Source organism: Lacerta agilis, chromosome 2, assembly GCF_009819535.1.
Source record: "Lacerta agilis isolate rLacAgi1 chromosome 2, rLacAgi1.pri, whole genome shotgun sequence".
Taxonomy (NCBI): Eukaryota; Metazoa; Chordata; class Lepidosauria; order Squamata; family Lacertidae; genus Lacerta; species Lacerta agilis.
In genome coordinates, this window is record NC_046313.1 from 79,055,639 (window position 1) to 79,075,113 (window position 19,475).

The 19,475-nt window shown below is 40.6% G+C and overlaps 1 protein-coding gene across 16 annotated transcripts in view; it reads right to left on the reverse strand.

The window, feature by feature from the left end:
* The window catches only part of ERC2 (ELKS/RAB6-interacting/CAST family member 2), a 519,409-nt gene that overhangs the window by 430,159 nt on the left and 69,775 nt on the right, over positions 1–19,475 (reverse strand). For 11 of the 16 annotated variants that reach the window (XR_004426010.1, XR_004426009.1, XR_004426013.1 and 8 more), the window contains exons 3-4: positions 8,759–8,782; positions 7,793–8,209 (exon numbers count right to left, since the gene is read on the reverse strand). Coding sequence is in view for 8 of the 16 variants with exons in the window: in XM_033140942.1 (XP_032996833.1) it covers positions 7,793–8,209; positions 8,759–8,782 (441 nt within the window). In the remaining 8 variants the exon portion in view is untranslated. The remainder of the gene's footprint in view (positions 1–7,792; positions 8,210–8,758; positions 8,783–19,475) is intronic. The other 5 variants (XR_004426011.1, XR_004426014.1, XM_033140945.1 and 2 more) reach the window with 1 other exon arrangement.

Sequence of the window (19,475 nt, forward strand, 5' to 3'; positions counted from 1 at the left end):
CACTGCGGGGATTTGAACCACCAACCTTCCGATCAGCAAGCCCTAGGCTCAGTGGTTTAGACCACAGCGCCACCCGCGTCCCCTAAGAATGCTTACTCTGCAGTAAATCCCACTGTTTCAAAGAATCTTTTTTGTACACTTATTCTCTGACATGCTGGAGCTATGTTCATGTGCCATCTGGTTGATTTCTTAATCTACTGGCATTACAACTTTGGTTGAATGTGGGGGTGGGGGAGCTTTTGCACATTAAGCTTTCTGCTCAAAATCTGAATGCTTAAATTGAGCTTGCCTAATAAACTGGTCTCTTGTATCCCTCTGTACACTAACATGGGAGTAAGCGCTATAGTACTTAGTGGCAAATCCCAGTGGATAGCAAAGCTGTTCCTCTGTTACAGCAAAATACTGACTAACAAACACATTGCGGCTATAATTTTCGTTTAAACGTTTGCATATTTAGATTTCCCATAGCCATTTCGCTTCAGTACCAAAAGCCTAGCTAACATTTCTGTTAAATATTATCAGAACAGTAGGCAACAATGATACAGTATTAGGTAACTATGAAAGAATAAGAGACAGTTGTTTTTTATTAAGCAAGATAATAATTGATTATTTCTTTTGCAGCCAGGGAAACAGTTTGTTTACAATTGTACCAAATTGTTGCCAAGACCTTTGTGAAAAAATCCACTTAATGGTTTAACATTCTAGTAGCAGTTAGAAACAGCATATTGCTGTTTATCCATATCTCACTGCTCAGTCACAAGAGGGCAAAATTTCACAATTCACATTCAATAGTGCCATCTAGTGAAAATATATAGTTATAGCCACGCATATTTGTATCCATACAATTAATATAATCTATGCTGCATGCATAGTTCTTCACTCTTAGATCAATTTAACCTTTGTCTCTAAAAAGTAATAAAGCCAAGAAAGTGACCACAAAGAAGATAAATCTTAATGGGTTGAGATGCTTGGTCAAACCACAATCCTAGTTATTGGGAATATGTTCTGCAGTGGAAGGCCACTGTTCTGTGGTTATTAGCTACGTGAATGTTTTCTAAAGACTGTCCTACTCTTCAGTGTTTCTGGAATACTGACTTAACTATAAGAATCCAAAGGAATAGTAGCAACTTCTTTGAAGATTTTTGATGAGGAAATATCTGCTTGGTCAAAAAATAATAATTAAACTGCCAAAACATTAAATTTTGCCCATGTATACACAGTAGGGCTTAGGGTGTGTTTCAGACACCCTACAATATAGTGTTTGTCAGGGAAGCATTTAGCTCCTTCTTCTGATAGTTATAATTAAGGCAGGGTTCTATTAACCCTGAAAACAGAACAGTCTTTAGGAAACAGTCACACAACTAATAGCCTCAGACCAGTAATGGTAATGGCACAGTTTGAAATGCATACCACAATCCTAAACAAACTCTAAGGTAAAGGTAAAGGACCCCTGACATTTAAGTCCAGTAGCAGACGACTCTGGGGTTGCAGCTCATCTCGCTTTACTGGCCGAGGGAGCCGGCGTCTGTCCGCAAACAGTTTTTCCGGGTCATGTGGCTAGCATGACTAAGCCACTTCTGGTGAAACCAGAGCAGCGCACAGAAACGCCGTTTACCTTCCCGCCAGAGCAGTACCTATTTATCTACTTGCACTTTTTGGTGTGCTTTCGAACTGCAAGGTTGGCAGGTGAAACCAGAGCAGCGCACAGAAACGCCGTTTACCTTCCCACCAGAGCGGTACCTATTTATCTACTTGCACTTTTTGGTGTGCTTTCGAACTGCAAGGTTGGCAGGAGCTGGGACCAAGCAACAGGAGCTCACCCCATCGTGGGAAGGCAGTAATTCCCACTGAACTCAGAATATACACTTCTGAGCAAGCGTACTTATGGGTGAACTGTTAAGCATGCAAAGCTGATCTAAGTTACTATGTTTGAAAGATCAGTTGTATATTAAAATAGTGTTTACAAAATGCATTTTCATATTATGATAGGCTCTTCTCTTGCCTTCCTTAGCAACAAATATGCAGCAATATCCCCAAGCTCTGAAATGCAATATCCCTATTCAGAATATCCCCTTGGTAGGCAGTCAAACAGCAACAGAACTTCTCAGTCGTTAGCACTCACCTGATTTGGATTTTTGACATCACCACTGCATTTTGATAAGTGAGATTAGATATACAGTTTTGGCTTTGCTGATTTCACAGAGCCGAGAACCTTCAGATTGTTCTTCTATAGTACAGTAGTGAATTTCAACAGGAAAATCAGCAGGAGCTAATTCACCCCAAACCCCACACAACAACAAAGAGAACTGAAGTGGATAAAGATGATATTGTGTGTGCTAGTGATCATCATTATTATATAGTTCCTTAATGCCTCATTAGTCCTTCAAACCCAACCAACAAGGTAGTGAACCTGAAATAATGGTATATAATCCAATCCTTTTGGCTATGTTGGACTGTCTTAGAGGGTTAAAAACAACTAGTTTAGTGGAATGTTATGGGAACAGTATCAAGGGAAGAGTGGAAAGGTTTTGGTTTAATTAAAAATGGGAAGTCAATTACCAACAGAAATCATTTTTACAATCAAAGGACACACATACAAAAAATGCTCAAACATCTCCAAGTAAGAAATTCTGTGCCCCACCTATCATTACATTCAAATGCATTTTCATCATTCATTAATTGAGGGAGAGCAGTGATGTGGTGGTGGGAATGCAGGAGAAATGTTCAGCACTACACTTGTTTCCATAGATAACCTAGCACAATGGCAGGCTTTATTAGGTGTTTTTAAGCTGGCTGTCAGTGTTGAAACAATTGCCTCAAAAGACCCAGGAATAAAAAGGACACGTTTAGCCATCTGTGAAATAAATTATACATAAGTATCCCTGCTATTTATTTTTATTTTAAACATTTATAGGTGTTTTCTCATGTGAAACCTCAAGATAAAATAACATTTAAAAAACAAAGCAATAAAATACATACTTCCCCCCCCAATAGTGTCTACTGACATTGAGTAGTCATCCAGGGCAGCTCTTCCTGACAGATACAGGTTTTACAGACACCAGGCAACTAAATTCAGGCCTTAGTATGATTATCATTCCACAGCCTAAGGAAATTCCAACTCCAATCAGTTCCAGACAACATGGTAGATATCCAGGAATGGTGGCAGCTGTAGTCCAGCAACATCTGCAGGGACACAGGTTCCTCCTCTCTGGGTATCATTTTAACAGCTCCACTTCTGGAAACTGATGTGTTCACCTCCCACAGGAATGGCCCATGTTCTTCTAGTTACCGGTACTTTATGTTGCCTGTTATGCCCTCTGGAAATCCCAGGCAAAACAGCCCCTTCCTGGGTCCAAGAGTTTCTCACCAAGGCCATCTAATCTGTCTGAGTTCTTTGTATGTAACTATAATTTATCATCTCTGCCTCTCTCTCTTTCCACATTGATATTTTGTAAAAGCCATATTAGTTCATAATCTAGAAAAGAATTTGGGATGAAGGCATCCTCATCATTCAAATTTGCATCCTAACTGATTTAGAAGTCATACGAAAACACATGTAAACCAGACAATCCGCAACACAAAACATTTTATGTAGTAGAGGAAATCAGAAAGTGGAGTGCAGGCACATTAAAACAAATGTTGAGCACAACCAAAGGCAGAGTTAAACGCTTTAAATCCCTATTGATTCCAACGCTCTGGAGACTTTAAAGCGCTTAATTTGCCTGGATTGTGCCCACTACCTGCTTGGGGTTTTTTGTTTTGCTTTTTTTGTTCATGGAACTGGAAGGATATGGGGAACTTCAAGGAACAACTGAAGGTAAAGGCTATCAGTAGCCACACTGACTATGCTCTGGCTCCACAGCCAGAAGCAAAGTGCTTCTGAATTCAAATTGCTGGAGGGAAGAATGATGTTGTGCACAAGTCCTGCCTGCAGGCTTCCCATAGGCACCTGGTTGGTCACTATGAGAACAGGATGCTGGACTAGATGTTCCAGTGGGCTTTTCTTACATTCTTAACTTCATGTCATCAGTTGTTAAAGTTGCAATTTTTCACATTCATTATGGGAACTGATGCAGCCTTCACAAGAACACGATTAGGAATAGTGTAAGCAGGCCGACTGAAGCTGCCACCTGACGCAGCTAATTTGGGATTGACATGAAAAGGCAGCAAATTGTTACTTTGCTATTAGTTCTAGTTACAGGTAGGTAGGTGGTTTGGTCTGCTGTAGTCGAAACAAAATAAAAAAATTAATTTAAAAAATAATTTATTTTTTAAAAAAACAAAAATCTGAAGAAGTGTGCATGCACACGAAAGCTCATACCAATAACAAATTTAGTTGGTCTCTAAGGTGCTACTGGAAGGAATTTTTTTATTTTTTATTTTGTTTCGTTATTAGTAAGAGTAACTTATTGTTTATTTCAAGCAGGCCAGGGAAGAAGCACTCGCAGCATTTTGTCGCCTTGTTTGCCAAAATAACCTGACCAGCCTTGAGTCCTACAGACCTTTAATTTGAACAGCTTCAGGCAGCAAAATGTCTTGGGCCAGCGTTGAAGGTAATTACTGTTCTCTTTAACTACAGCTGGGACAAAACCTCCCCCTAACTTTGGGGTGCTTGCGAAGATTACAAAAACATCCTCCACTGTCACTTTAAAATACCAGATTTTAATATACACACACAATTTTAACAAAAAAATAAATGCCTTACACAGAATATATTTAATTGGATGATATTTATAGCCAATATACCTTATTCCAAAAATTAAAAAACTTGCAAACACAAATTTGTGGTGAAGGTAGGTACATATAGAGAGAGAGAGAGAGAGAAACACCATTCTTCTACCACTGATTAGTTTAATACTTTGAGCCTGTCCAAAAGAAATAAAAAGAAGAGAGACACTAATGAACCTAATAAAGAGGTTGGAGTTAGAGTGGCTGTTAATCTGTGTAACCAACTTCTCAAGAGGGGTGGGGGAAGCAATGCTTGGTGTCGATAAAACATTTCCTTAGTAAATTACTACTGGCTCCAGTGAAAGGCATTTACAGTAAACACAAATTGTCTGCAGAGCATCTGTTCTGTGGAAGAAGGAACTTTGCTCCATTAATAACTTCTAAAAACCATGCAATAAATAATTTACGCCAGCAGCTTAAGCTCTGTTATCAACCTTCATCATTTAAGCTGACCATTTTCCAAGGACGACAGAAGGCAAAGTTTTCTGAATTTTAATTTTAAGAATATTTTTATTTATTTAGATAGATGCACAGATACACAAATGCATGCATGAACATACTAACACATACCACTGTTCTCCTTTTGCTTTTTCATATGAGGCCTGGATTGAAAATTGCATATAACTGTGACATCAGATTCTGATTTTAGTAAGAATGTATTAAATATGTAAAAAAAAAAAGTATATACAGAGACAGTGTGTGAGAGCATATGTATATATAAAGTACTTGGTGGAATTTTAACATCAGACTTTACTAGAGATTTAGTGGGACTTTGCCGAAGGCAAAATTTTAATAGCAATAATAAAAAATACTTAATGGTACTTAGGGCAACGCATGTGTGGTCACTATGTTTAAGAAAGAGTAATACCAAACATCTGTGCTAGATTTCCACATGATAAAAAAAAAAAATTGCCAGATTCACTAAGGTTCTCTGAGACTCACGGACAATTAAAAAAAAACTAAAAAAATACCTAGAAGAGAGATGTGTTAACTATGTTTTAGAAATAGAAGTCAGTCATCCTAGGTTTTGTCATCTGAAAATCCTGTGGTGTGTGTTTAAAACGTTTCAAGTGCTGGGTTTGGATGTGGGAAGTCCAGGCAGGGATCCCCACTTAGCTATGAAGCTTACTAGGTGGGCTAGAGAAAGGCTTTAGCGAACCGTCCAACCTACCTCAGTTGTTGTGAGATGAGGAAATCATTCTGAGCTCCCTGAAGGATGAGAGAAATGTAACCAACAAAATATTCCTGCACTTTTTGTATTGCAGTTCTCTACCCTTATGTCTTGTTCACCTGCAAGCACTCTGGCAAGGTGCACATTCTGTGAATAATAATGGACCTGAATCTAACTGTAGTGAGTCATTACTAAATCCCACTGAAACTACTGGGTCATGTTGGTCATGAAATTGTTGTTGTTGCTGCTGCTGTTGTTATTAAACACACAGAGAGAGTATGCTGTGACAGTAGAGTTATTTATTTTGTGGCTTTTATCGATCCACGTACACATTCCATGAAAATGAAACGGCAAGAGTGATTCTCCCACTGGCCACCACTGGGGGGGGGGGGTGGCATATTTGGATCTGTGCAGAATATGGATCCTTCATGAGGGTCACGATTCAGACATTCAGACGTGCTCCTAAAAGAACTGACAGCTGAACAGGCAGGGTTCTTCTTTCTTAACAGCAGCTCATCTACTTCCAGCACCAAACTTTTAACCCCTTCCACAGCACACCCCCCCCCCCCCCAAAAAAAAAACCTGGTTTAAAAATGTCTTGCGATGCAGTGTTTGTAGGAAGGAAAGCTGCTATTCCAACAAGCTATGCTAGGGTTTATTTTGGATAATAGCATATTTCAGTAGGTGCAACTTACTCCAGCAAGCCATGACCATCTGAGGAGCCGTCCAAATGTTAAGATTGTGGGAAACAGCAATGTCTTCATTTTGAAAAGAGTGTAACTGAGGTAAGAATATGCAATGTGATTTATTCACATGAAAGACAATGGAAATTCAATAAATTGAGTGCTTCGTCCTTCAATCTGCTTTCTTCTCTGGGGCAACATACACATCATGAAACGCAAATGTACACATCTCTTTAGCATCATCCAAATGCTCACGATGCCAGTGTTTTGATTCATCTGTCTGCTCACTTTAACACAGTTCTAAAAGGAGACTATGGGTGGCATTCAACTAAGATTTACACAGAAATGAACCAACATCTAATTTGGGTGCAATGATTTCAATGAGTCTTCTCTGAGTAAAACATAAATAAAAATCACCCTACACCAAAACCACTGGGATAAAATTTAGAACACTTTCCAAAACTAATATTTGCTTGCAGTATTTTGTATCCAGCATTTTGGTCCCAGGGCAACTAACAACCATTGTGTCCTGGCTCCCATGACGTACTGTAGAAAGGCAGTGGTAAAATGTTAAAGACAGCTCTAAAAACCTTTAAAACCACATCAGGTGAGTTCAGATCAGAACAGTTCATGGTTCACCAGATCCCTCCTCCATCCCTACTTCCAACATAGCACACAGACTTCAGTACTAGGGTTAGGAACCACATGCAATGGAAATGAGCATTAGATACAAATGCACTTCTCCAATCCCAGTCTGGCTGATAGACTTGAACAACATGTCAAAAGCTTCTTTTAACATTGCACCAAGCTGACTTGCAGAATCAGAGCTTTCTAAAAAGGGTTCTGGGTGCAGCTCTGCCTCCAGCCGCTTTGCATGTGCTTCAGTGGATTGGAGTCAGCACATTCACATTGGCAATAGGCTGCATTTGACCAAAAAATTACAACACAGGGGCAAAAAGAATCCCCACAATTCCAACCTGAATTAACCTTAAATGATGTAACTTGGCTTCTATAGAATTGAATATCAATAACCAAAGAAAGACAACCTATTTATTACACCATCCAATAAGGAGGGCTTGTGAATTGGGACTGTCTGAAAGAAATGACAAGCAAAGAGGGATAGCAACTTGCTGTTTCACATTTTAATTTCAAATGATGACACCAAAAATGTTTAACTGAGTACTCTTAGAAACGAACATGCTTTGCTTACCTCTCTAAGATGGATGTTCTCCTTCTCTTTCTGGTCTAAAATCACCTCTAAATGATTAACCTGAGATTCAGCCTCAGCCATCCTTCGTGTCCGTTCGTTGTCATCATCCATCCCTTTGGACGGCAACCCCTTGCTCTGCAACATTTCTAAAAGCTTTTTGATGGATTCATCTCTGGCATTCAGGGTCTGTTTCTGGGTTTCAATTCTCAGCTCCATTTCTTCCAAGGTTTTCCTCAAGAGAAACAGCTCCTTCGCCTGCCTGTCGTGCTCAGCTTGAAGCCTCCGAAAGTTCTCCTCCGTAAGCTCAATGGTGAAATGCTCAGCACCACGGTTTCCACTTTCTTGTTGGAGGAGATGGTTAAGGTCTCTCTGGGTCCGAAGCTCATCTTGGAGTGCCTGAATAGTTAGCTGAAGGTGCTGCAAGGTAAAAGGAATATCCGAGTGATTCAACGGATCTACAAAAATGCAATGCCACAATCATTAATAAAACTAGTGGTGAAAATCTAGCGGTGTGCAAGTGATGTTATTTTGCAATGAAGCTCCTTGACTGCTGTTAGAAATCATGAAAAGATGGATGCAAACACACAAAGACAGTGCCAGTTACAGGTACCAGTAATAGTGAAGAACAAATCCTAAGACAAGGAAATGAAAAAAGGCAGTAAAGATGTAAATGTCAAAGAGTGATACTTCCACTAGCAAACACTGCATCTACTGAGCCTGATTATTCAGTTTTCAGGGTTTTCTTAGACATAAAGTCTGCTTCTTCATACAGTGCAATTGTGTAAGTTATTAGCGTGCTAATCACTTGGTATGAAAATAAAGGAATTAAACTGTTAAATGATACTGCTAATGAAAACTATGATCCAGTTAGTTTAGGAAGTCAGATTATTGTATCTATAGCAAGCATATAAAAGATTAAGCAATATTGCACTTTCCAAACAAATTGACTGCAAAGAGTGAACAAACCTTTGTTCTCCTGGCATCCAAAAACTGAACAGCATGGGAAATGGAAAAAAAAATGAAGCAAAATCAACATAAAGTTTAGGTTGCAAGCAAAGGAGATTCAACAGAAAAGACTAAATTTAACATAAAGTACAATGAACAGAAAAGAAAACAACACTTTATACAAGACAGTCACAATTTGACAGTATTTGCATACATACACACACATTTCAAGCAGTCGAAACTATACTCTTAGAGGTAAGACAAGAAGAACTTGGTCTGGATCCAAAAACATGACCAAATGAAACAAAAAATTACCTTCTAGCACTGTCCTGCAAACGTCCAGACAAGTGTGCATGCACACGAAAGCTCATACCAAGAACAAACTTAGTTGGTCTCTAAGGTGCTGCTGGAAGGAGTTTTTTATTTTATTTTGTTTCGTCCAGGCAAGGGTTAATTGAAAAGTTCAAACCCTGGACGACTTGTATTAGCAGTTCTTGTTAAGTAAGAGATTGTACAAGGGTAATGGCATATATGGATTTAATTTCACCTTTTCATGCATCATTCTAGTACAAGATGCAGAACAGCCCTTCCATGAACAGTAAACATCTGCACCTAGAAACACATCTTTGGATCCAAACCATGGTTCATAAATTGTATACAATAAGGTTTCCAGTCCTCAAAAAAGAATTACAAGATGGTACATCCTCTTGGGACTGTACCACCTCAAAATACAGGTTTGCGGGGGGGGGGGGAGATTGAGTGACTGAGTGTTCCTCAATATTTTCTGTTCACAATAGACAGCTAGAAAGTCAAAAGAAAGAATTCCCACTTAGGCTTTTCTCTGGCATACAGGGAAATTTCAATATTGTCACCCACCTGCATACTGGCGGGTGCTCTGCCATGTGTTATTTTTGACCATTAAGCAACGTTTTATAAAGCATCCATTTATATTTCACTTCCTTTTAGTCATCAATAGTGGGGTTTTTTTCCATACAGCATTCTCTTAACCAGTGGTTCCCAATTTGTGGTCTGTGGAGCCCAGGGGATCCGCATAATGCACCTAAGGGGTCCGTGGCACCTCCCACATAACAATAACTACCATAGAAATATCGAAATTTTAAAACGTAGGGGGTCCATGGCTTGGCTTTTGAAAAACAGTTCTTAGCTAATTGGGAACCACTGTTCTTAACTATTCTTTTCTTGCTGCTAGGTGTGTTAAGTCACTGTATGTCACTCCACTGACATACACTCACACACCTGTGTCAATTAAAATGTTTGAGAGGTGCCTATCCAACCTCTCTCCCCCTCCTGGTTCATCTGTATCTATGGTCATCAAGGGACATCTCTACTCCCTTCAGAACCCACTTTCTATGAAGTATAACATGAAGAAAGCAGTCAAAAACAGAAGGAATGTTTGAGTGTGGTTTGCTTCCACTGCTTCCATTTAGTGTGGAACTGCCACCCCATCATTCACTCACTTCTTTATAGGACATCTACATAACATAGTCACTGAATAATAATCTTCGATTTTTTAAATCTTGTCTCAGAAAATCAGAAGAGCAGGGGGTGGCCCTTTCCACAGATGGGGATGGTCCTTAGTGCTCCTCTTTTATCTTGCTTAGGGGGTTCTGATTTGTGAGGAGCTGAGCCCTGTCACCATATCTGTTTGGAGGGGAAAGGCTATGTTTCATCTTTTTAAAAATGTGCAGTAGCCTTACAGTGTACAAGGGAAACAGTAATTAAGAGAGACACCCTGAACTGCCTACAGCTTGGACGGGGTCAGGGGGAAGCGACCTGATGTAACATTGCAAGAGTGTGGAGAAACTTGCAGAGCCTTTATCCAGACACAGAAGAAATGCAAATCAGGATTTATATTATTTTTTTGTCATGGAAAAGCTTGGAAAGCAGGGAACCTGTCACTACTTTCCAGGCTCCGCCACAACCCAGTGCTGCTGTGAGCCAGCAGCTCTCCCCCTTCCACAGCTCTAGAAAACTCAGGACCAATCGTCGCACTGTCCTTCTCCAGCCACCAGAGCAAGCAAGGCAGGCTCCTGATATGACTCTGGATAAGGCCGAGTTCCTTCCATCCCTCTTACATACCAATAGGCCAAATGCTATATAACATGTTTTTAAATAACCATTCCCATTTCCCATTCTTCAATGAGTTTATCTGCTTAAACCCAATTACTTCGATAAACGCATATTCCTAGATCAAATATCAGGTACCTGCACCCCTCCAAATGCTGGATTACAAATCCCATCATCTCTGCACCCTGGCTGTGCTGGCAGGGGCGGAGCAAGGGGGTGCGGACGGTTGGTGTGGTCCGCCCCAGGTGTCACCACTGAGGGGGGTGACAAAATGCCAGGCGGCACTCACTGTGGGGCCTGCAGCACGCCTGACCCCCGCATCTCTCCTGGGACACATGTGGTGGCTTGGGCGCATGCAGGCTCCGCATCCACCCGCTGCCTCTCCCCCCCCCCCCAGCTGTAGGGTGGCTGAGTGGGAGGAGGCAGGCAGACTCCTCGGAGGCCCTGTGGTGTGGTGCGCCCCACCCATATGGGCGGCACACCCCGCCCCTGAGTGTGACACCCCAGGCGCCCAAGCAGCTTCTTCCGCCGCTGGCTGATGGGAGCTGGATTCCAACAACATACAAAAAGCCATAGGTTCTCCATGTCTGTTGCAAGCACTTTAAAAAACTGGTTAAAATTCTAATTTCTACAATTTCACTTTAATGAACCATTGCAAACAACCGTGTTTTAAAAAAAAAACCCAACAACAACAGTTGGTGCCTTTATGTTTTTGGGTTTGTTTGTTTTTTGTACAAACACACACCTAAAAGACAGTGCTAACATGGTGCTGAGTGGGAGAAGAAGAAACAATGAAGTGAAGCACCTGCTTCACATGTTAAGAGAAGGTTCTCTGTGTGAAAAGGGAGTGCATGGAGAACAAGTTAATAAAAAGTGTAGGGCAGGAGGATGTGAAACCGGCATGAAGCTTGTCAGTTTCAAACACTTGCTTTCCTTTATCCTTTTGGTGAGATGGCTTGGGGGAAACAACTAATTAATGCAATAGCTTCAGAATTAAAGTGACTGTGAGGAATAGGGGAAAGAGAAGGGGGGGGGAAACTGACCACACAACTATCTCACACCCACTGTGGGGCTGGAACATAGTGAGATGCACACCTTAAATGAAAGGCTGTGTCTCATGAAGTGTGGAAAGTCAACTGCAATTCCTCTCGCAGCTTACGATGGAACAGCAACAAATGAGCAATTCTAGGAGCTGCCCATCTGGCAGCATCCTGTGACATATAGGCCTAGGTAGTTTATAGCCTATTAGATTAACACAAAGCAATACACCAAAGCTCAAAATATGACCTACCAACCAAGAAAGAAACAACTAAAAAATAATGGGCAGAAATAGGGAAAGCTTTTCTGAGTTCAGAAAAGGGTGAAATTGCAGCTAAAGGCACTCCAAAGAAAGTGGACGTCAGCTTTAATTCAAACATGGAAGCTAATGTACTTGATTTAGCTTTCGTGCAGAGGCAGAGGAGACTGCTTCTATGCTACCAAGTGATTAACCGTCGGTCATATTTATTTACAACTCCAACATTTCAGCAATGAAAATAGGGACAGTCGGGTGAATTTGAAACATGCCCCTTACATGCCGATCTGGTTGGGTTTTAATCAGGGGTGTAGCAAGGGGGGGCGTAGGGGGCGGATTGGCCCATGTTCCATAATGGAGGGGGTGACAAATTATCAAGGAACAATTACTGCCCTACCAGGGCGGTTCATAAAAAACTTTTTTTTAAAAAAAAAAATGCCTGCTCCAAAGGTCTTATCTTACTATACTAGGGATTATATAGCTATATAAGAAATTTCATGCATATTGGTTAATACCTGACCCTCCTCCACCAAAATAGCTGTTTACTTGGCTGTTTTCCTATGTCGTGAAGGCTGAAATTTCAGTTCAGTGGAGCCCTAACCCTGTGGAAAGCCATCTAATTAGACTTTAATTTGATTTTGAGATGTTTTTAGGAGGTAATTTAATTATTGTTTGATTTTATACCAATGTTATGTATCTGATGTTAGCCACCCTGAGCCCGACTTCGGCCGGGGAGGGTGGGATATAAATAAAAGTTTTTTATTATTATTACTTGTTATTATTCCTTTGTAAGAAAATATGAAAGAACGTAAAACCATTTTTGCAGGGGGGGATCAATGGGGGGGGTGACAAGAAATTTTCTGCACTGGGTACCACCTGACCTTCCTACACCTCTGGGGGGGGGGGCGACAAAAAAAATTTTTGCCCCTGGGTACCAATTTATCTTGCTACGCCCCTGGTTTTGATGCTTAACTATTATTTAGATGATATGCCTTAGGCTCAAGCGCAGCTGCAAGGAGATTAGCAACTTTCATTTCTGTTTTCAATTAACCATGGTTTATCGTTGTGTCCAAATCTGAAACCATGGTTAAGGGCATTGGTGTTGCATCCCATTTTGCTGCTTGAGGCAAAATGGCAAACGCCGTCCTGCCCTGCTACCACTGCCAGCAGAGAAGCAGTGCCAGTATCAGGTGAAATCTCGCTCATGCATGTGAATTTACATGTAAGTAAACTAGATTCAAGGTAGATCTCTCAAGAGATTCAACACCTAGAAACTTGGACCAAAGTTGACAACTTCAAAAATGGGCCTAGTGCTCATGAGAGCAAGCATTTTTCAAAATGCTGAATTCCAAAAGGCAAAATTTCCAAAGGGGGGGGGGGACACATCTGCACAAAGAGATACTTTGCACTTCCTGATGGTGAAGGTTTCATCACAAAAAACCACATGTGGATGACAGATTTGTAGTGTAGTCCTCAAAGGCAGTGCCATTCACTACTATGAAAAAATTTAAAGGGTGTATGCAGAGGTACAACTGGAGTGGAGCTACTGTTGCATTTGTGTTTTCTCTTTGCACTTCCCACATATAAAAAGTGACACAGTAACAGCTTGAAGATGCTGCCAATTTTTCATATGACGAGGCACACTCTTATTACTTCTTAGGGTTGGAATGGCCTGAAAAACACTCGATCTAATAGTAATTATCATAACTGTAGTAGCATTCAATTATTCTCTATCTTAGGCAATTCAAATTGTGTGAGGAGGGTGGGATAGAGGAACTCAGAATGAGTTATAGTAAGTATCAGAAAAAGAATTGTTTACTTTTTCTTCTGAAGAGGAAGTGAAAAAAATAGTACTGATAATAGGAGTTAGTGTGCAGTCCAACAATGTTGGGTTTCCGTGAATTATCTGACTTAAAATATCACCGAGAATTCAATCACTTTCAGAGATTTTGATGCAATGAAATTAGTACACATAAACTGATTTATTTATATATACACTCAGATGTATGCCCAGCGGAGTTCAGTGGAACAAACTCCTAAGTAAATATGTGTATTTTCACACTCTTACACCATTTAGTGTGAAATTCTACATACCCTTTCCTGAGAATAAGCTGAATGCAGTGGAACTTACTTCTGGGTCGACACACATAGAATTAAACAGTCATTTTATCCTATGGGACAATTCCCCAGCCCCAAGGCTGCAGTTGTAATCATACCTACTCAGGAGTAAATTCCACTTCAATTCCACTTACTTCCAAATGTGTTCAAGGACTGGTTTGCACCTCTACGTACTACATAGTCCTAAATATGTGACGTGAAACCAGCAGCTAATTTGGTTTGTATACAGGTCCGATGAAGCAGTATATCTACATCTGTAGGCAGATACACAGATAGATTGGAAGTTCTATGCTGGAATATAAACATCATAGAGATATAATTTAAATAAATTAAAGACACATAATGTACTAATTAGAAAAGTTAAGATCAAAGATCCTAAACTGTTTACCTGACCATTTTGCTAAATAAAACAAATTTGAAGCTGTTCCTTCAAAAACAGAGTTACTCACATTCTGTCTCTTCACTGCATCACCAATTCTCTAGTTGTGCATACTGAATACACCAATATCCTTTCTCCAAAGAGCCATTCTGTTTGTATTCCAAAAAGCCCAAGTTCCCACAATTCCCTCACGTGTCTTCAAAATAACAGAAAGCCAGCCTCAGCATTCCCATTTGAGTTTGGATTCCCAACTGTGTCTTGTCTACAAAAAGCTCTCAGAATCTGAATTGCAGAGTTCACTGCAAGCAACTATTCTGAAGTCCCTGAACGGAATCCCCGGCATTTATTTATTTATTATCCCAGCAGCCGTTAGACCTTGAACAGAACATTAAGAAAGCTTAGATGCATTCAAACCCCTTTAAATAGCAAGTAGGGGTGGTGTGGAGGTGGGAGTAATCCCCAGGATAGGTTTACTAATGAACATTAAAGGACATGAATTTACATTACATTCTTCCTAGCTTTTCCTTGCCTGAGAAAAAGCAAAACAGAGCACACTCCTTGGGATTATTCCTATTATTTACATAGTAATTTGAATCGAACTAGTTACTTTAAAAACAAACAAACCCTGTTTGGATTCAGAGAAGCATGTGTAGAACTCTGATCATGCAATGGGATCAAAAAACTGGCAGGATTTGGCAGAGTTGCCTTGCCCATTCACACAACACACCTTTGGATCCAAGTCAGAAAATACTTTCATAGGAAATAAACAGAACTTCATGTATTTATATCATTCTCAGGGAATGGGGAAAATCAGAAGCAACAGTAGGTCAGCTACACAGGTCTGCTACTGTGAAGGAGAAGCTCTCTCTCCAGGAACCTGGTGACAAGGATCACTTTTTTGTTGTTAATAATGTGTGCTTTCCTGTCTGACTAAAGAGGCTTCTGCAGCAGCTATTTTCCGGAATTGCCATCATTCATTTACTCCACAGTTAACGGAGAATGATGCTGTTGTCAATGCATTGCATTGTATTGTAGTCTTTTCTATGTTGTCATGGGACACAGAATATGTTATCTGTTCAGAAAACAAGATTTTTCAGACACAACCAGGGCTCCTATGTGTTTAACAGATCCCTAGAAGGGAGGTTTCTGTTGTTGTTTCAGCTTCTCTCAACATTTTCTTATAGGGTAGGCCAGGGGTCAGCATACTTTTTCAGCAGGGTGTCGGTCCACTGTCCCTCAGACCTTGTGGGGACGGACGGACTATCTTTTGAAAAAACAACAACAAATTCCTATGCCCCACAAATAACCCAGAGATGCATTTTAAATAAAAGCACACATTCTACTCAGGTAAAAACACCAGGCAGGCCCCACAAATAACCCAGAGATGCATTTTAAATAAAAGGACATATTCTACTCATGTAAAAACACGCTGATTCCCAGACCGTCAGCGGGCCGGATTGAGGAGGCGCTTGGGCTGGATCCGGCCCCCAGGCCTTAGTTTGCCTACCCATGGGGTAGGCCAACTTGTGCTTGCCATAAATTCCTCTGCAGCCATCAAGAAACAGGAGTGCTACCCGATATTCAGTGCAGTGTATGATAGGGAATAGCTGTATGGATTTTTCCTTTTGTGTTATTGATTCTGCAGGGATGGACCTCAGAAATTCTACAATCATGTAGCGTCTATATAAAAATCATTTTCCGCAATGGAAGTTAAGGGGGGGCTCAGAAAAAGTCTTAGTAGTAGCATGTGTGGTATGCATAGTATACAAAATGCAAAACAATTCTACTGTTCTAAAGGATTTTGGCCACGTATAGGCACCTTACTGTAATGGGGGAGGGAGGGAGAAAACCAAAGTATATGGCCTGCTTAGCCTAACAATTAAGAGTGAGGAACTGCATAACAATAGTTCCAGTTACAGGTGGGTAGCCGTGTTGGTCTGCCATAGTCAAAACAAAAACGAAAATTCTTTCTAGTAGCACCTTAGAGACCAACTGAGTTAGTTGCTGGTATGAGCTTTCGTGTGCATGCACACTTCTTCAGAGACCATAACAATATTCAGCTATATTAGCAGTTGCTAATCAACAAGATTTTGAATGAGAAAATCTGACATCATTCAGTACCTGACAGTCATATGTGAGGAACCTCTGCTTTTAAACTGCATCGACCTGCAATATTGCACCTCGTGCTTCAGAATCAGGCCACCATCCTGGTGTGACATGTTAAAACAGGGATAGCCCACACTGGGCCCTCTGTGTGTTTGTGACCACAACTCCCATCAGCCCCAGCCAGCATAGTCACCGCCACATGGAGAGCACTCACTACATTAGCTACCCCGGTATTTTAATAAAGAATATGGTGCCTAGTACAGCACTGTATTTCCTGCTTCTCAGAATGCTCCTCTTCCCTGGTCAAATATTTAACCAGCTATATGGGTTCTTCTTTTCAACGTATCATACAAAGTAATAAGGGACGCGGGTGGCACTGTGGTCTAAACCACTGAGCCTCTTGGGCTTGATGATCGGAAGATTGGTGGTTTGAATCTGCACAACAGGGTGAGCTCCCGTTGCTCTGTCCCAGCTTCTGCCAACCTAGCAGTTCGAAAGCATGCCAATGCAAGTAGATAAATAGGTGCCGTTGCGGCGGGAAGGTAAACGCCGTTTCCGTGCACTCCAGCACCCATCACGGTCCTCTGCGCACCGGTAGCAGTTTAGTCATGCTGGGCACATGACCCAAAATTCTGTCTGTAGACAAACGCCCGTCCCCTTGGCCTGAAAGCGAGATGAGCACCACACCCCATAGTCACCTTTGACTGTGCTTAATTGTTCAGAGGTTCTGTCCTTCTTCTTCTTCTTTTCTCACAAAGTAATAGTTGTGGGCACAATCACAAAAATAAAAACTGTATTGTAATCATAAGTTCATTTTTGACACAATCTCCATAATGGGAAATATAACACAAAAAGAGAGTCTTAAAAACCCAGTCCTTACTAACCACATTTACTTGGAAATAATTCCCAGTGAGATTACTTTTAATCATCATGCTTAGGGTGGTTGCAGAAAAGTTTTTAGTGACAGGATCACGTGCAGACAGGCAGGCTGGAGAGGAGTGAGAACAGATACCCCAGCTTTAAAAACTACAACTGGTATACAGAAACAAAGCAACCAGTCGGCAGCTGCATGCAAAAGAACTTAAGTAACTGTAATATATAATTAGTTTTTGCTCAAATCCTGTGAAAAGGGTATCTGTCACTATGCTCTGTCAGAGATGGTAAAAGAAAGGATTTTTATTATTTATTAAAAGAAAAAGACAGAAGCTACAAAAGCTCTGGTCACAACCCCTTTTACAACACTCAAACAGAGAAAATGACCATCTGGAAAGGCTGTTTCATCCTGAGATAATAAAACAGACTAGATGACTAGGGAGAGTCAATCGTTAGAAAGACAGCATCTCAGATTTTGAAAAATCCATGAAGCAGAGGCTGAAACTCCACACCACCATGTAACACTGTAGTTTTTCTCAGTCAGATTCACTGTCGGTACCTAATTGTTGAGGGCTGAATAACTGAAAGAACGGGTGCAAGCTTCTCATTTGGCCTGAAGATGGCAACAAATGTATGCTCTACAAATAAGATGAACTGAGCAAAAAGACCAATTGAAACATATGGTGGGATTCTTCGGTGATACAGATGGTACAATCCCAGTACAAGTCAGCAGAATGTAAATGCATTTCGGTTTGTACAGTCTTGTGCCCCTATTGTTAAGCATTAGCAATTATGCTAGCAAACTTTTGCTTCAATTTCTGATACATGAATATAAAATTTAAAAAACAGCACGCAAACACAGCAATCCTGTGCACATTTACTTAGTTAGTCCCATGAGCTTGGTGCAGCTTTCTGCCAGTTATGTGCACATGGGATTGTAATAAAAGACCTATTCTTAGTTTTAGTTCTTAGATTCTTTCCCTCAGGTGCTGCAGCTGAACGCCAGGTTGGTCAGACCAAGGACCCCCACCCCCACCCCCAAAAAAATCCACGACCTGATTGTGGATAAAGAGGCTGATCTGGCCTGTATCATTGAGATTTGGGTGGGTGAGCAGGGTGGAGTTGGTCTAACCCGGACAGAAGCTTCCTGGGCTTTGGTAAGGATGCACCAGGGGAAAATTTATGGGACTAGACTAGCCCCCCTAGTCCACGGACCGGATGCCACTGTCGACAGCAGTATATAAATTTAATAAATAATAAAGTTCCCAGTAGTAATCTTTCTCCTCACACATATAAATGTGTGTGTTGTCCAGTTGATAAAGTGCTATCCATTTATTTATTTTTGCTTTCTTTTGAAATTCCTCCATTCAAGATGCATGCTGTTCTTTATCCATAAAACAGGAATGACAGCAGTCTACCTCTCAGGGTTCTTGTAAAAGTGAACAAAGACTGAACAGTTCTTTATTAAAGGGTCATTATGGAATATTTTTTGCACCTTTTTAAAAACCTGCAGATGTTTTTGGAAAATATAATAAATATTATTTGGGGAAAAAATAAAAACCTGCAGATGGTCGAGATGCTTGTGTTTTGATTTTGCACCTTTATCACTGCATAGTCAAAATGCAATCAGTTGTAATATGGGAATAACTATACATGGTTGATGTACCAATTCCCGAGATATGTCATGCTTTTTAAGCAGTTAGGAAAGGGATTATATAAATACCAAGGAGAGAGCAAAAGAACGTTGTTTAGATCTAATCTATGATGTTTGAAATGATGGGATACTTTAGCCAAAATCAAGCACCGTAGAGTTCCATTGACTGCAGAAAGTTGGATATATGAGCACATCCTTCAGTTTTCTGTTGCATAAACATGATTTA